This window comes from Apium graveolens, chromosome 2 (assembly GCF_009905375.1).
Source record: "Apium graveolens cultivar Ventura chromosome 2, ASM990537v1, whole genome shotgun sequence".
Taxonomy (NCBI): Eukaryota; Viridiplantae; Streptophyta; class Magnoliopsida; order Apiales; family Apiaceae; genus Apium; species Apium graveolens.
In genome coordinates this window covers 237,926,981-237,945,596 of record NC_133648.1, presented here as the reverse complement: position 1 = coordinate 237,945,596, position 18,616 = coordinate 237,926,981, and the positions used below count along the sequence as shown (strand labels likewise).

Below are 18,616 nucleotides of genomic sequence, written 5' to 3'. Positions count from 1 at the left end.
GTAATTTAACTTTTTATAATTTAAGTTTCAACTTAAAATTGAAAAAGGGGAAATTTTTTGGAGATAGAATAGAAGCACAATTTTTAAGATACAAATGAAAACAAAATTACAGTTAAATCTCAATAAATGAATATTTTTGAAATTAAAATATTTTCTTAATTAATTGAAATTATTTATTTATCAAAATTAAAAATATACTATCTTTATTATACTTAGACCGAAAAAATATATTAATTTTACAAAATTATTTGTTTAATCGAAGCCTCATTTATAGAGGTTATAACGTACTTTAATTTTCATTTGGTTAAAAAAAGCCAACCAAACGCGCCCCCTACAACTTATACATTTCACGTGTGCTGAGGTTGAGGTAAGGTTTAAGGTTTGTGTTGTACCCTAGTGTGTTTTCGTGTCTAAAATTGAGGAAGAGCAACAACAAGAAGAAGATACAACCTTAAAGCCATGAAACTTCTACAAACAATCCTCCGTGGTAATAAAACTCTACTTACAAAATGTTGTGTTTATAATTTATTAATTTGTCTCCTCTAATTTCTATAATTATTACAGAACATAGAAGATCTGTGTTGCTCCAAGCTGTCGGGCGTCGCTACTTTGCTGCTGTACCTGTCGATGAAAAGCTACTCAAGAGAAATTACGCTAGTCATGATGGCGAATACAACACTGTCATTACTAATCTTATTGCTCAACGAAGGTCTTTTCTTTTTTATTCTTTATTTTGTTTTTGGTTAGGGTTTTTGATTTTATTATGTGGTTTTGTTTTGTTTTTGTGGTTGATAATTGTAGGAATTATTTGGTTAGAGATGTGTATGATGATATGATGCTTGACCCTGTTAAACCCGAACGCCGTACATTTCATTCTCTCATTGCTTGTGCTATGAAGGGTGTTCGCTTGCAGGATGCTTTTTACTTTCGTGATCAAATGCTAGCCATGGGTTTGATTCCTGATGTACTTTCTTACTCCTTTATTTTTTTTTATTTATTATTGTTGTTGTTATTAGTTTTGGTAATGTTACTTTTTTTAGTGTGTATGAAATCCTTTAATAGTCTAAGTTTATTATGATAATACTGTTTTCATGGATTCAGTTTAGAATGTGAGCTCCTATTTTGTTACATGGAGTTGTTAAGAAGAGTTTATTACAAGTGATTTAAATGTTATCAAGAGGTGCTGTAACAATCAGCAAGGGCCTAACCCGGGACCGAGCCTGGAAAAATTAGTGAACTTTTCTTTTATCTCAAGTTTCATTTTGTTCTTATGGGTCACTATAAGTATTATTTTGAGCCCCGGATAATCCTAATAAATCACAAAAATTTTATTTAGTCCCAAGTCATTTTAAATTCCTTAACTACCTCGGATAAGAATTAGGCTTATATGATAGCAAAGGTCATTTTGCCAAATTTTCCATGCTTTTGTTTAGAGTAACTGTTATATACACCTATATAACAGTCTACAATGCAATGGATAACCTGTGCATTTTAGCTACCGAGTGAATCTCATATTATTATTTTTAAAAAGGAAAACCATAACTAACCGGCTGTCCCTCATCGATCAGCTAGTGTTCTTTGCTACCGTGAGAGAAAAAACAGTGTGTTACTGGAGCATGTGCATTCTATAGATTTACATACCAGTGAATTAGATTCAGTCCCAAACATAGAGTAAAATTTCGACATGGTATAAGAAACAAAAATGAATGAATTCTGTTGCCTGCTTCTAATTTTTCCAATAATATAACTAAATTAGTTTTTTATGTAGACTTCTGCTAAGAAACTACTCTGTATAGGCCCCCTTCACGTTATCCAGTTTTTTAGCATCTGAAAATGGAAGGGAAGGCCGAAGGCAATAGTTTATGTCTTGGTCAGTGTTACTAAAAGCGTGCTTTGCGTAAAGCTTTAATTTAAAAATCCCAGCACATTTCAGTTAGTGTTGCTTAAGCACCTTTAGTGGTGATCATAAAAAATGCGTCCTTTGGATGATCATACATTAGGGGGTTGATCGAGGAGGATGAGAATGAGGAAGTTTAGCATAAGAATGAGGAGGAAGAGGGGATCATAATTTTGGAGAATTAGCTTCTGGACTTTCGATGACAATTATGGTGATGATTCAGATAATCTTGATGAAATACAAAGATTTAAATTAATTAGTTTCTTTATATAGTTACTTTAAAACTTGAACCAGTTTTTTTGTTAGAACAAAATAACTTGAACCAGTGTTATTGAACAGGAAAAGTGCAGGGAAGCGCAAAGGGTCTCTTTGAGCTAAAGCGGGTTTCTCGAACAAACCTTTATCTCAAAGAGGCCCTTTGCGCTTCCCTGCACTTTTCGTGTTTAATAACCCCGGTCTTTGTAGTTTTCAATCTCCCTCTTTCTTCTATGATAACAAACAATATACTTGCATGAAAAATGAAAAATTGTGATACTAGAATATTACTATATCATTATCCTCAAGAAGGATTAAGAAAAAAATAGATAAATTGAAATTGTCCTTCATTAAGATGACTACTTATGTTTACCTTTTTTTCCTTGCTAATGTTTTTTACTCTTTAATAATTTTGACACAGGTATCATATTGTTCACCTTTTTTTTACGTGATAAGGTGTATATTCACTTTTTCTCACTGTTGTTTCACCAATCATTGTTATAGGTAGCTTTATACAACCTTTTGATTTCAACCTGTGCAAAGTGCAACAAGTCCGACCAGGCAACCCTTGTATGATTCTTCCTGATTTTCCTATACTGAATTGACATCAAAACAGGAATCTGAGCTATTTGTTTTACCTCTTTAACAAGATTTTGGAAGAAATGAAGCAGTTTGGAGTCAAGCCTACTGGAGAAACCTTTATCTGTCTACTTGGCGCGTATGCAATAGCTGGTCGACTAGATAGAGTGTATGCCACTTATCATGTAGTCTAAGTTTGGCCATGATTAAAAAAAAAGAGTTTGGCAGTTTTTTTTTGTAAATATTTATTTTTACTTTTATCTAATATCTATAGTGGAAGAGTGCCGATGTGATTTTAAATATCAGATAAATGTTGCATTAGACAAATGGTTCTGAAACATATTTATCAAATTTTGTTAATTTTTTTGTTAGGTTATTCTTGTACTAAATAATATATATCAGTTTGTTATTTGCTAATGCAATAAGTATTGGTCATTATAGTGTACCAGAAAACTAGATGACAACCCTTTTCTCATGCCAGGTATGCAGTTGTTCGCGATATGACAGCTGTTGGCCTTGGTTTGAACAAATTCTGCTATGCAGCCCTTATATCTGCACATAGGAATAAGATACCTGTTGCACATGACACAGCTGAAAAAGTAATTTTTTTTAATCTCCGGGTGTATAATTATCCTATCCTTTAAGTTCTTAGCTTCTGATTGTTTTTCACTATTATTTCCTTTTCTTGTGTGTATGAGAAGATCATCGAGCTTGTTTATCAGTCTAAGGGGTGGTCAGACATAGAACACACAAAAGATAATGCTGAAAATGTGTTGGTTGGTGTATCGGAAGAAGAGTTATACAGTCTCCCAACTGCTGAATATGTTAGCCGTCGCCGATTTAATTTCCTTAATAGGGCCTTAACTGTATATCATGCTGCATTTCAGGCTGTTGCCGATCTTCAGGATGTAAAGGTACCATTTCAAAATTCTGTATAGAAATATTTATGCCATTTTATATGGATACATAATTTATAATCTGAAAATGAATATAAAAGTCGTAATATTTATGCGGTCCACACATATGGATTCAAAATTTCCAGTTTTACTAATTTTGTTTTCATTAATGTGCTGCGCACGGTAAAAATTGTTAAAGAAATTTTATGTGCCTGGATTGTTCTGTTAAATTTTGGTTTGTAGTTAGGTCATCTATCATCCATTCTTTACTAGCTTCTCGATTAACCTCTTAATTGGTCTGTTTTTGCGCCTCATTAGTGTAGAATTGGCTGTTTTCTGTAACTTGAAATTTTGGCTGTTCGCGTAAAAAGTAAAGGTGGCTTATATGTAACATATAAGTTGAATCTTGAGTAGAAAATATGTACTTATATCTTTTGCCTACTTTTCTGATATTTTCTTGTTTATTATTTACTAGCTTAAAATTCGTTCGATGCACATATTTCTTAAATATATATTTTTTCAATATTAAAACATTTTTATGTGAAAATTTTAGATAGTAAATTTGATCATGTTTAATCATGTTGATTAATTATTTTAATAATTGAATTAGTAATCTATATCGGTTAAAATGTATCTTTAAGAGATTGTAATCTTATTAATTTAAATAATAACAATTATAATCTCTATTTAATTGATTGCATGTATTATTTAGAACTAAGAATACAAATTCTAAATTTTAATATTGTTATTGTAAGGATTCTTGAACTTTTGGTATATAGCCTAAATAGAACGTATTTTTAATATTGTTGTTGAGAGGATTCGAACCTTGGGTTGTTAATAGAACATGCTAAATAGAGAACATTCTTTACTATGAATCTAACGGCTCTTATTCATGTAACAAGATCTAATAGATGATATTCTTTTGATGGTTAAACCAAACGGCGAACAATTATACCCTGTTTTGCTTATTATAGTATAGCATAGATTAGAGCATCTCCAACACTCCATTTCCCTTAGCTAAAAAGCTGACTTGGCATCTCATTTTACATGATGGCCGTGTTTGGAAGTTAGAGGTTTGAGCAAAAATAGTGGTTTGACCAAATGAATCCTCTAATATTAATGTTTGGTTAGCGAATTGAAATAGCGGCTTGGACCCATTTCGCTAATTTTGAAAAAGTTACTTCGAGGAGCTTTTTCAGTTAGGAATGTGTCTATTTAAAATACAAACAGTTAATTTAAACAGCTATTTACGAAAAAAAGGCTAAATTTGATCCGCTTGTCAAAACAACTTGCTCAATTAGCCAGTAGAAACAGTTAATTCAATCCACTACAGTTAACAGCTAACCGCTAATTGTAAATATTTGACATATAGCTATGCATTTTAGCTAATACTATTGGAGTATATTCTTTTACACATTCAACAAATTTTAATATTATCATTATTTCATATTAATTTACATTTATAAGTTAGATAAGCCGTAGGAGATGCTCTTTCAAGTTATATTCCTTTTGTCCCACCCAATTCTTTCCTTTTTCCTTTTTGGAATATCCTTTCTAATTTTCTAAATTTCTAAAATGTAGTAGATTTCACCACAAAAAACAAAATCGTCACCGTATTTTCTCCTACTCTTCCAATCTAGTGTCTTTTATATTTTAGATATTAATTGGATTTGCCAATTGCACACTTTCTCTCATTTTTCCCGTACCCAACCCAAATATCAAATGGTGAGATATCTTACTAATAGACTTATCTAAATTCCTGAAAAATTGTAACTTTTAAGTGAAAAATTACTTTTTTTTAAAGGTAACAAGTAACCGTTTTCAAGGTAAAGCTAAACAGACATTCACCTCATGATCTTAAAGATGAGTTTCCTTCAATTTGAATTTTAGCAAGCTCAAATTACAGGACAGGAGGAAGCATACATTTAGGATTAGCTGGTGAAAACAAATTACGTTAATAGATCTCTGGAGAAGAGTTGATGAATTTTTTTTTTGCCCTCCTTTCTCAACTATAGGGTTACCATTAGGGCTGCTGTACCAAGTGTATTAATGTATTCATGTCTTGCATAATTTTTTGTAAAAAACAATCCTTAGCTGTCAATCTGCAATTTTCTTGACATTACATATGTTTTCAGTTTTTCAGTGGGAAATTGTGAATATTAATTGCTAAATATATAATATTCTGTTGAAGGCAATTGATACTCTTTACGAGATGCTTACGAATGATAGGCGCAAACCTGATGTCTTTATTGCTCTGCAAATCATGAGGTAACTGACTTTAATTCTTAAATATTGATAGAAAGAAGGATATGAAAGATAATATTTACATAGTTGTATTAAAATATTCTGATTAGTTTATTTAATTGAATCTAAGTTTGTTTCTATATGTTGCCCTTTAATGCATTTTCTAGATTACAAAGGAATTTGATTACTGTTGTCATTTTTGTTGCAAGAGTGTTGAACTAGCAGAGTATTAGAAATATGGAGATTCAAACTGTTTTTAATAATTTAGGAACAACAAAAATTCACATACCTATCGTCCATCACTTGTTATTATGCGCTAATATATTCCGTAGACCCCAAATATTGTTCATTCTATGACAAATGATTGCAGTCTTTTTATATAATAGACTACAGCTCATATCGTTGAGTAAATGCCGAATACTTGACCAACAAGCAAAATCCTATAACGAGTGAACAAATCCTTCTATTATTCTACTACTATAAATCATAATCGGTTACAGTCATCTTGTATACAAGATTACATCTTGTTTTGTAAAGTAAACCCATATACTTGACCAACAAGCGAAATTTTATAACGAGGTAACTAGTAAATAAAGGAAACAAATCTTTTTTATATACTTGACAATAATCTAGAATGTTTCTGATAGTCTATTCATTTAATATTATCAACCTACAATTAAAACTTCTTACAAAGTAATAATATAAAAAAAATACACTTTAGAATTTTAATCCCTTGCTCTGCGTAGTGGGGGTGGTTTGTTTGCAAGATTGAAAAAATTTGGGGTGTAGTTAATATTAATATTACTCCCAAGTAGCTTGATAGCATGAGCATAAGCTTACTAGCAGGGTAGTGGAGTCGAATGAAAAAGAAATTGCAGGTTACGGGGAGGGATACATCTTGTTCTCTTATTTGAATTGTGTATATAATCTGTTCTAAAAAGCTAAATATGTTATGTATATAATCTGTTCTAACGAGCCAAATATGTGAATTATATCGGTCAAAATATATTAACATATAACTTGTAACTAAAATCACTATTATTTATTGGAAAAATATGGTCTTCTATGTTTTAATGTAAGGCAGTAACAAATTATAATTTATTTAAGGATTCCTTCGCTAATCAATTTATGCTAGAATACAACCTGAATCATTGCATGCCTTCTGTCTTCTATTTATTTTAATAATGTGTACTAATTAACTTAATGTAAGGTGTAAGTTTGTTTAAATTCATGCATCCAACCATCTATTCGTCCGTCCTAGCGGGAGGAATAGAGATAAAGTCTTACATTTTACTTATACAATAGCCGAGCATTATTTATCTCTAAAGAAATAAAATATATTTTATAGAATATAGATCATGAACTAAAATTACATTTTAGGGTTAATAGTATTTCTCTTATGTGTTCCATATTAACATTAAGATGTAGGTATGATAATTAATTTTCTATATTCTGCATAAATTTCATCAAAAATTAAATTTTGTATCTACTTGATTTTTTGGTTGAAGTACTCACCCACAGGTGCCTCCACTAGGCCTGAACCCTTGACCTCTTTTTATCTAGATAACAGGGTATCCACTAGGCCATGATGTTCTAGATTTCTTTCATTTTATTAGGATTATATCAGTAAGTTGTAGAAATAAATGTTTGCAACTTTTAAGGAATTGTACGAGGATTTTTAAATAGAACAATTTCTGTGTGTGTGTATATATAAGAAATGGTTATGACTATATGGTATATCTATATCTTAATGTTGTACACTCGCACCTAATTAGTTTTACCTTGCTTATATGCTTATACACTTCAAAATTAATATTTTTAAATTGAGATTATGTAAAAGTTGCTGTATTATGTATCACTGCAGATTTAAGTCATCCTATTATAATTTGTTGGACAATTCGTCAAGGATTGCCATACTAAACTGTTTAACCATATTTCATACAAGCACAATCCATAAAAGCCATTTCCCTTAATCAAATCACAAAATGAATCTGAATCTGTTCAGGGCTCAGAGCAATTAACTCGGTTCAGTAGGATGAATTAATCGAATCAGATGTTGCATAAATTCTCCTTTCCAAGTTACTAAAAAATCCAGTTAAATGCGTCTTTGCAAACTCGCAAATTAGAACTCAACTAATTGGAATGATTAAGATCTCAGGATAGGCTGGGTAATGGTTGAAGTAGTTTTGGAAAGTAAATTGATCAGAATAAGTTATTCATAATCATGCCCATAAATTTTAAAATTATGTATGTTGGATAGTATGAATCATTTATAGGTTTCTCTCTCAAGCTGGTTTATTGCTTGATATAAAGCACAATATGAATAATATATAAACTAGATAGAATGCAACACATTTAGTCCTTTCTTCAAAAATAAACACATTTAGTCCTTAGAATCCTCTTATAAATTATAAATGTAGCCCTCTACAGTTACACGGAGTTCACTATAATTGTCTCCCTTATTTAGATCCTCCCCTATAAAATACCTTTGCATTTCAGCTTTTCAAGAGTATTATGTCAGGTAGTAATGGTAAACATTGGTATACAATGATAACCTTGTCAGTCCCGTTGCATTATTAAGCACATAGGACTCTAGCTTTTCCACAAATTAAAGGGCACTCCTTTCTAAAGTGGCTGCTTCCAAATTATTTTATCTCATCAAAACATTTCACTTACAAATTTTATCAAGGGAAGAAAACTGACTGAGAAATAGCCTCTTTCAAAGAATATTAACGTCTGAACAAAACAATACAATTTTCTTGCTGTACCCTATCTTTAAAATTGCAGAATTTTGCTTTAACTGTTATATCAAAATTCAGTAAATCTTGTGCATCTCTCTAGCGACCCATCTGACAATGTTTGTGGTTACTCTGTATATGGGCATGCAGGTGCTATCTGCATTCTGGTGACCTTGATCGTGGTATTAACGCTTTTGTGGCATGTATGGGTTTCGGCCCAGTGATTGAAGCATATGTGGTTAGTTTTGGTCAAGATTTATTTTTGCGTACTCCATTTGTGTACCTGTTTGTTGCATAAAATTAATTTTACCCACCCTTTCAATAAATTACTGCTTATAATAGTCAACTCGTGCAAGTTAGCAATAATGAAAAATAATTACAGATCCACAATAACTTCTTAATTATAGCCTTGTAGAAAATAATCTTATGGGTGCTATGCAAAGAAATCATAATGAAGTACGAAGGGAAAAAATATTTACAAAAGAAAGAATCAAATTCAAAACCTGGAATTATTAAATTTTGTGGGAAGACTTGGTTTCACCCTACCCCCACCCAAGCAAGAAGCCTGGTTTCATCTTCACCCACCCCTGCCTCAGTGCTCCCGAATTGCAAACAATAGGTCCGAAATAATGCAGGTTATGATAAATCTCATACTACATTGTCCTCGAGTTTTGATTTTTTTTTTTTTTTTGTAAAGCTGAGGGAGCAACTAAGAAGTACCATGCTTTGAACTTTATATCTTGAGTTCTCTACCAATCCTACCTTCTCCGAGACACTACCTTGTCATCTTCTTCATCAGATTTAAGGATTTTTATGCACCTGAAGTTATATGTATATTGCTGATAAACTTGTCTATAAACACAAACAAGTGCTAAAATAAAGTTTTCCTGGTATGGGAACACGAATAGATGATGTTATTCTTAATTGCAAGATGTTATGCTAATTACTTTTTTAAACCCTAAATTCCTTATATATTTTGAAAATAGAGATTAGCTCGGAGAAAGTTCCATTTGAAAATAATTTTAAAATATTTGGATTTTGGAGGAAAGTATTTTAAAATGCTTAAATTGAGGACCACTATGTTTAAATGATTTCAAAGTTCAAACAGAATCTCAAAAGCTGAATATTATCTAATCATAAATGTTTTATTGCACGATCAAGGCTCTAAGAAAGAAAGTACATCAATAGGAATTTATACCGTAAAGTATTGAGTAATAATAAAAAATAGCACTGTTTTTGTTTTTTACTTGTGAAGGTAACAAGATTGATTGTTTCTTTTGCTGCATGAGTAAATCTTAAAGCATGATTGTAATATTTAAAACAATTGGCTGTTTCTTTAATGTTTACTTCTCCTGGTCTATCGGAGAACTTTGCTTCATTTGATTTTTAATGCACAAAGTTGTAAGAGTAAACCTTCATTCACTGAATCACTTTTTCTGTAGACATTCATCGAAGCAGCCATGGTTGGCTATACTCCAAGAGGAATGCATGAGGCTGAAGAGAAACTGGTATATCTAGTTGTCTGGTGCTTAATGATAGGTTGTGTACATGATACTAATTGCTTGCTCCTTTAGCGTTCGTGTAATATTATCTCTCTTTCTTTTTCTCAGAAACAAATGGCGTCTGTGAATTTGTTCCTAAGCGCAAAAATGGGAAGTGATCTTCTTATTATTGCCTCGGGTGAAAAGGTTATATACTTTACTCCTGGCATGACTATATTTTCGCTAGACTAGTGAAACCCTTATGATTATTGTTTTGCAGACTGGTGGTTTTACTGTTGCAAATCTGATATGGGACATGATGCAAGACCGTAAGACTCCCCTTTCGCTTCCAGCTGTTGAAGCATATCACCAGGGATTAAAGGTAAGACGTAAATCCAAAAAAAAATCAGTATTGTGCTCATGATAAACTACAATCTACACCGTGTTAATGGGTGGTGCATCCGGTGTTTGTTTATGAGAGAAGTGTAGCGAGGCACAGTAACCGGTTTAACCTTGCTTGAGGCAAGGCAAGGCGAGCTTATTTAAATTTTAACATTAATATAGATATATAAGATAAATAGACTTACAAGTCAACTTATGGTTTTAATTTATTGCAAACATGCATTTTATACATGTGAAAAGTAAACCTACAAAAGTTTTGCTAACAATTAATGTAAAACTTAAGTTACCCGGACTCTGGTATGGATGTCGGACAAGGGTGCAGATCCAAGTGTCAGACCCTTCATTTATTAAAAATTAGGATTCGTGGATATGTATCCGAAATTGGACACGAGTGCGGGGATTCGTCTTATAGCCTTTACATATGTGATATTATACCTACATTTTATATATTTGAATATGTGAACTAGTGTCTTCCACCAATATAAGGACATAAATTAATTGTTTACTTCAAACTAATAGCATAGATCAAATGAATATCATGAAAATGGTAATTTATAGACATCCCTTGCCAAAAACAAGTTGTTGTGAAGCTTTGTAAATCATTTTGAACTATATTTCTGGAAATAGAAGTGTCCAGAGTTCAATTGAAGGATCCGACTCAGATCCCATAGCCACACCCATGTCATGTCCGATCGACACTGGGGCAAAATTGAAGAGTTCAGGTAACATAGTGTAAAACCGTACCAGTATGACAAAGTGGTGCATGCTATATACTAACTTTAATACATTGAGCAATAAAATGATAATAATAATAATAATTATAATACAATAATAATTATAATAGTTATAATATATATAATGATAATATAATAATAATAAACAATAGTAGTATTAGTAGTAGTAGTAGTAATAATAATAATATTTAGCAAAACAAATTAAAAATTATAATAAATGTTATTATTAATTATTTAACTTGTTTTGTTCTCTTTTTGTTTGGGAATACTAATACGATTATTAGAATCATTATAATGATTAAAGGTAGTTGCAGAGTCGTGCACGAGGGTAGGCGATGTGTTTGAACAGAGCCATCAAATTTTTAGGGACACATTTTTAGAGCTATACCTACCTACATTATTTGTTTAAAATAAAGTACAATTTTCTTTTCCAAGAAAAAGAATGTGAAAATGTAATAAAGGAAATCATAAATATTAAATACTTATAAATTATTATCTTTGAGCAAAATAAATAAAAGTTATATGAATTTTTAAAATTTAAATAAGTCACAAAAATTTTATAAACATACAAATAAGCAAAGTATATGATAACAATGTTAATTTTTTTGGTCAATAGTTTAGGCTACTTGTCTTAATGATTTCACTAAAATTATGAGATACTAACAATATTTTTTGTAGACACTGTATTGTTTTATAATAAATTAAGTTTTAGGGGATTAATTTATTTTAAATGATATCTATATTTAAAATTTACATATTAATTAAAAAGGTTACTTAAAAATTAAATTAATTATATAGTTGAAGGCTCAAATTAGAACACTTTTTACCATAGAACTGGGAATTCTCACGCTATCCGTTAGATTAAGTTGCATTATGTGCGGCTGTTAGAAGTTAGTGTACACCTACTTACGCATAATAAAAATTATACGACATATAACAAGAATTACATAACACATAAAATAAAATTAAAGAGTATAAGGAACGGAAAAAATTTAAATAAAACATAAAAGTTACTATCACATGCAATAAAAAATAAAGAACATAAAATTTAAAATCCAAAAAACAGTATGGAACACATCAAAATTTAAAGAACAGAGGAGATAGTATGTAAATAGTTAAGAATACAAGATTAAAACATAAAAAAGAAGATAAAATTCACAAAAAATATTGTACACATTGGAGTATAAAGAACACGAAAAAAGATAACAAAACGTAAAATTATATAGAACACGTTAAACATAAATTAAAGAACATAAAATTCCAAACAACATATAATTTTTTTTAAAAGAATAAGAAACACGAAAAGTATTTAACAAAAAAACACGAAAAGTAATAAAACAAAACATAATATATGCAGAACATATAATTTAAATTAAATCTTAAATATTACAAAACACAAAAAAAAGTTTACGGAACATATATCACAAAAGACAAAAATGTTGAAATTTACATTTCATATTGTAAATTACGAAAAAAACATAAAAAATTACAAATTACAAATTACATAATATAATAACTTATAAAACACTTATAAAAAATTAAGTAAAAAACATAAAAATATGCAAATTACAAATTACATAATATAAAACATAGAAACTACTTATAAAAAAATAAGTAAAAAAATGCACACAGGAATACATACCTGGAACATGAGAAAACGAATTTTTTTATTTCATGGAGCACTTTTAATTTTTTTTAGTGTAAGATATAAACATGATGTAGAGGATTATGAAGTAAACTGTATTCACTATGGATCATTTCAATCCTGACCGTTTATTTATTTTAAATCTAATGATCATTGTAAGGGTTCTTTTGTTCTCTATATAATTTGTTCTCCGGTGAGACATATTATATAAATACGGAAATGATCAGATAGAAATTTTTTTTAAAAGAAAAACTAGAAACTAATTTAAGCCACTAGATCAATCTAATCTAATGCCCCCCTATGAATACCACACAGAATTAATCTACACCCTCCCAGAATCTTAGCTTTTTTCCTATATTTTTAATTTGATTTTTCCGTCAAACGGTAAGTGTTTTTTAAAATCCGACTTCACTGTATTTTTTCCATCTCCCAACGATCAATTTGCATACCACATGTGTTATATTTTGACATGATTTAGAAATATTTTTATTTTAGTTTCCAGTTTTCATTACAAGGGAGCCTCTATTGGAGTATAATGCTAATGTTGCTCCAGCTCCAGCTAATATCATCTCCACCTAACCTTCTCACACAACCAATAACCCCACCAATATCGCTACACCACTGTTGCAAACAACATCGTCATCTTCAACCTCTGCAAGTCAAGTCACTACTACAGCCTACCTATTGTACCGCCAAGTTAATCTCTATCAACATCAAAATACTTGATTTCCAATACATTCACCAATGATGTACATATTTTGAACAAATCGATATCACAAATTAAAGCAAGTCACCAAACTCAAAATCCAATATTATTAACTCAAATCATCGAAAAAATTGAGATTTGCAAGCGTGGTTGCATGCCAACCAACAAGTGATAAACGTAGATCGATGATCTTTCAAATTGATACATGTATATTAAAAAAAGTTGTGTGTACATCTAAGAAAATAAAAGTGAAAATAAAAGTGAGAAGGAAGTAATAATGATAAGAAAGAAAAACAATGGTGGGGAGTTGAAGCTTATCATCGAAATACACATTACCAAGCAACGCATCACGTTACACGCTTGACTAAGTCACATATCCTACTTTGTATTGTTTTTCAATTTCCCGTAAAAGTTGATACGCAAGTCCCACTCACATATCATTTGATACGCGTAACAGAAAGGCGTTTAAAGACATGTATCTTGTCAATAATTATGACACATAACACATGTAAGTATTGCAGATGAACGTGGCGGACATCACGGTAGAAACTAGAAAAACTTGCTTATCATCTTCGTGTAGCACTCACAACACCACTGAAAGACACATGCCTTATATCCATATATACACATTACACACAAGACTACATCACCAAACTCCAAATTAAATTTATCCATATTTCAAAGAAAACATAAGAATTAGGTACTTGTTTTGTAGGATTTTTTGTGGATAATGGTTTGTATGATCGTAGGAGATCCCGAAGAACGAAAATACTGGGAATATTAAAATAATAAAGCTTTGGGGTTTAGAGAATATCAAAAAAGTAGAGATTTTAAGTTTTTTGTCAAGGCTAATGTTTAATTGAGTAATTCATGAGTGTCAGGTGGGCATAGTCTGTATTTGGGGCCAAATATTTGAAGATTAGTAAATCGGGCCACACAGTCTCAAATATCAACAATTTGGTCATTTTCTCGTATATAATAATTTTTTTAGTTGTTTTTAATTATTATATATACTTTGTTATTGTTCTTTTGTCGTTATGGCACCTTTTTTGATTTTGCACCGGGCACATAAAATCTCAGGCACGACTATGGGTGGGAAGTTGCTTTCCGAATTTTATGATTTCAACCATGTTTATGATATGTTTTTCTCATGAGTTGTATTAGGTTCATTAAAAGCTAGTTAATATGTTTCTTTTGATACTTGTTATTGAGTTAATATTATTATTTTTAAGCACATGAATATCATCTACATATTGCAACTCTTAAGACTCTCATATGAAGGGTAAACATGAAATTGACATAAGTGAGATGCTTTCTCATATTTTTTTTTGTCTATCTTGTAGGATAGAGAGATTCCTGATGATGATCAGCGACTATTTTTAGTGTCGAAGACTTTGAATGATTTGCGTCAGAAAATGGGGCCATTATCAAACTGGACAAATGTAACTCAAAAGGCTAGTTCTCTGCAATAAAGGTTGTTTCATCTCTCACACAGTGCACTCTGGGAGCACAAGATCAATAATTTAGGTTTGCACCTTGAGCAAACTTCTTTTTGCAGGAATTTAGTGGTATTATTGGCCCCTTTTGCCTTGTAATTCTTGGAGTTCTCTTTTGATTTTTATTGAACTTGTGTACTACCCTGACATTGTGCTTTTCCTATAAGGCTATAACCCACAAGAAATTTTTTGTTGAACAAATATTGTTGAATAGGAGATTCGTGATGACAAATGTAGGAATATTATGACTTTTAATCTACATTTAGAGTTCTCTTTAAAACAACTGTGATAGATTATATGATTCCTGAGCTTCATACTTCTGTAAACTATTGTTTACCTGAAAGGGTTTCTGTTTTGGTTTCTACAGCCTTGTGAAAATTTTGATGGTCAATTCCATTTTTTTCCTGAAAAACGGAAGATAAGTATTGGCTAAATTTCATTCATCTCATTCCAAATGTGTCTTTTTACTTCAGTTACTTGTGGTAAATATATATCAACAGAATATAACAAAATGGTATCCCTGTATGATTGTATATTGTGTGACTGCATGCATATGCCTTGTAGCTGTAATGTATAATTATGTGATAATCTAGATGCATGCTTACTTAGCTGATGTCCTCTGTTGGTTGTATTTCAAGTTTTAAACCTTTACTGAATTCCAATTATGGGTAAGAAAGCGAGAAATCATTGTCTTCCTTTAGCTTCCACCTGCACACAGGCAGTACAATTATTACTTATTACATACACAAGTACTTGTAAATATTAAGTTTGTTAGATGTGTATACAATGTTTTATTCGCTAGCCATGTTTTATGTACTTTAGAGTTTAAATGAAGTTGTAAACAAATGAATGCAAAAACTGGAAGTGTACCTATAGTTGAGGATAAGATGATGAAGGAGGATGGTAGCCTCCAATTTCTGTAGTTATGCTGCTATGAAATATTGCGTTTTGCTTGCAACTCAGATGAGATTTATCAACTGCATGTAGATTTTTAGAGTCAATTTGGAGTGCAGAACTTTCCTTGAAATCTTTGTTTTCTGTACCACTTGTGTACAAGTCCGTGGATACGCACACACACCCATGTGTTACTTTAAGGGTTTCTTGAAATTGTGTCAAGATGATCATCCTATATTATAATTTATTTATGTGATACGAATCATTATCCTATATTTTGTAAAGAATTACTAACTAGTATGTGCAAGTACTAAGTTGAGACACTTACAGCATCTCCAAGGATTAAAATCAGATGGAGAATCATGAAGTGATGGATCCAGGTGCACTGCTGTAAAAACCAGAAGAACTTGCCATCCTCCGGGAATGTGATAACCTCTAAAATTCACGTCTTCTAAAGCTCTTCTGTGCACAAATTTCACGAGATTTCCACACCTCAAAGTTTCGTTTACTACCTGCATTAAACAATTTCATGACATCAAACAGTGCCTATCGAATTTGTGCTCGAACTTGTTCACAAATAGTTCTAACTTCGAACTTCTACGTGTTTCGGGACACTTATAAAAAATATCTTGCCAACTCAAGGGATCTCCATGCTTCTTTGATTGGCGAGAGACTGATGTTCTTGCTTTTGCTGTTCAAGTGCTTCTGGTGCTTGGGCAAGATAATACAGAAGTAGGGACATAAGCCCTGCAGTTGTTTCATAACCTGCAAACAGAAGGTCCAGCACTATGCTCACTCTTTCTTCATCATTTAACGCTTCTGATCTTTTATTCATCATCTCATCCAAAAAATATTAGTCTACAGGCTGAATCCAGTTAAATCATACTAGCTGCTACTCAACTAATTTGTGGATGCGTACACCAACTTCTTTCTACATGAAAACAATTATAGTTGTTTTTATCAATGTACCTTCAGGGCTTTGGCATAAGGTGTGCCTGGAAAACAAAGTGGCAATGACACAAGCCCCTTCATATAGCTAAGATTGTCTTCTAGCATTTGTGAAGCTAGTGGTTCCTCTGGCTCAATATTTAACAATTTCTTCAACATCACAGACAATGTGAACTGCAATCAAAACTAAACGTATGCTGAATCGCATAAATTATAGTTCTGATTTTTTATGTGAAGATCTTAACCTTTTTCGCCTCTTTGGCATAGTGAATCTCTTGGCATCCTTTCCAGGAGTCAATAACAGCGATTGTCAAATTATCTACGTAAAGAAGGAAGTCGGGACTTGACTTAGATGTCGCAATGAAGCTAAGTGCAACTGTTCTTAGTTTTTTGTGAAGTTCACCAGACACGAGCATCAATGACAACTTCCCCAGAATATCTTCAACAAAGTTGGGGTAGTAGCTCTGGAAAAGTTTATCTTTGTTTAGAAGAATGAAGTTATAAAGTTCAAGATCACCCGATACAATTGTTGGACATCAAAAAACAAGGGATTTGAAAACTTTGCCATACCTGCAGTTGTTAAACTTTACTCATTTCAATACATAAACACAACCTGCACTGTAAGATTAATATTGCAACATATATTACCTCTAGAAATGTTGTTGCAGGAAGCTGCCTATAGAATTTGACTTGTGTGGCTTGATGTAGCTAAAGGTTTCACCGAAAAAAGGCCATCCCATGCTCCTATTAGGCAACCCTTCTGGTTTCCCATTCTTTACAAACAGGTAGTAGAGAAGTAGTAGTAAAACACAAGCTAGACCAAATATTAGTAGTTTTAGTGAAACTCGTTGGAGGAGTGCTACAATATGGCCATAGTCTAAGTAGATTATGGCTGCTATGTCTTGTGTTGTGTAGTGTGTGCATTTTGTGTGTTGTGAACTTGTGTGCATCTGGTGGTTATTGTCCACGTGGCTGCTCATTGTTACTGCCCCAGTGCCCCTCGACCCAAAATTCTAGTTTGCAATATGATGATCTCCCTCGTACTCATCATCCATAACTTGTTCATTGGATTAACCAAATAGGATAATCCAACAATATATATTTCCTCTTTTACTAGTTTTAATTTGCTAGGTGTTCCGATTTCATATATTTGTGTTGTCACGTGATTATTGTTAGAACACGTCTTTGAATCTGTTTTTAGAGCGTTATCATTTTGAGTCTAGTTTTCTAAACTTTTCTGTGACCGCCTGGAGAGTATTATATAAAATCTTTAGGGCTTAACCTAAACATCTCTGTATCGGAATAATCTAAACGTATGCTGTAATATGTATTTTAAGATCAATATAATTTTTCTCTTCTCCCTATTTTTGTTCTTTTCTTTATATTTATTATAATATTTCTTACTTCCGTAACAAACTGGTATCAAGAGTTTGGTTTTAATTTTATACTTTGAATTTCGGTTCGGGAAGAGAGATATTTGATGTATTAACGTGAAGGTCGGCAAATTTACTGGGAGAAATAGTTTCAGGTTTTTTCAGGTTTTGGCAAATCAAGATGCGTGCCTTGTTAAAGCAACAGAGCCTTGAGCGTTGTTGAACACGAAATCGGCTGCTTCTAGAAGCGCTAAGATGGCCAGTCTCGAAGAAAAGCCACACTCAACAATTTGTTGTGCCTTTCAGATGATATTATTACTTAAATCAC

General features: G+C 31.8%; 1 protein-coding gene and 1 pseudogene across 1 annotated transcript; one reads left to right on the top strand and one right to left on the bottom strand.

Moving 5' to 3' along the window:
- The first annotated feature begins 316 nt into the window (after window positions 1-316).
- LOC141708203 (pentatricopeptide repeat-containing protein At4g35850, mitochondrial) lies at window positions 317-15,376 on the top strand. The gene is made up of 13 exons (XM_074511704.1): window positions 317-487; window positions 565-709; window positions 802-964; window positions 2,657-2,722; window positions 2,803-2,900; window positions 3,213-3,330; window positions 3,433-3,645; window positions 5,819-5,895; window positions 8,760-8,847; window positions 10,052-10,117; window positions 10,220-10,297; window positions 10,371-10,472; window positions 14,921-15,376. Exons 1-13 carry the CDS (start codon window positions 460-462, stop codon window positions 15,047-15,049), a joined length of 1,371 nt encoding a protein of 456 aa, XP_074367805.1. The 5' UTR covers window positions 317-459; the 3' UTR covers window positions 15,050-15,376.
- On the bottom strand, window positions 15,341-17,755 carry LOC141698055 (cytochrome P450 724B1-like; annotated as a pseudogene).
- Between the last annotated feature and the right edge of the window lie 861 nt (window positions 17,756-18,616).

What these genes read in the sequence shown, in the direction of transcription:
- LOC141708203 (XM_074511704.1), top strand. Translation starts at nt 460, where the DNA reads ATGAAACTTCTACAAACAATCCTCCGTG. An exon ending in CCATGGGTTTGATTCCTGAT is followed by an intron (nt 965 to 2,656) that starts GTACTTTCTTAC and finishes TCATTGTTATAG; the next exon opens with GTAGCTTTATACAACCTTTT. An exon ending in CAGTGATTGAAGCATATGTG is followed by an intron (nt 8,848 to 10,051) that starts GTTAGTTTTGGT and finishes CTTTTTCTGTAG; the next exon opens with ACATTCATCGAAGCAGCCAT.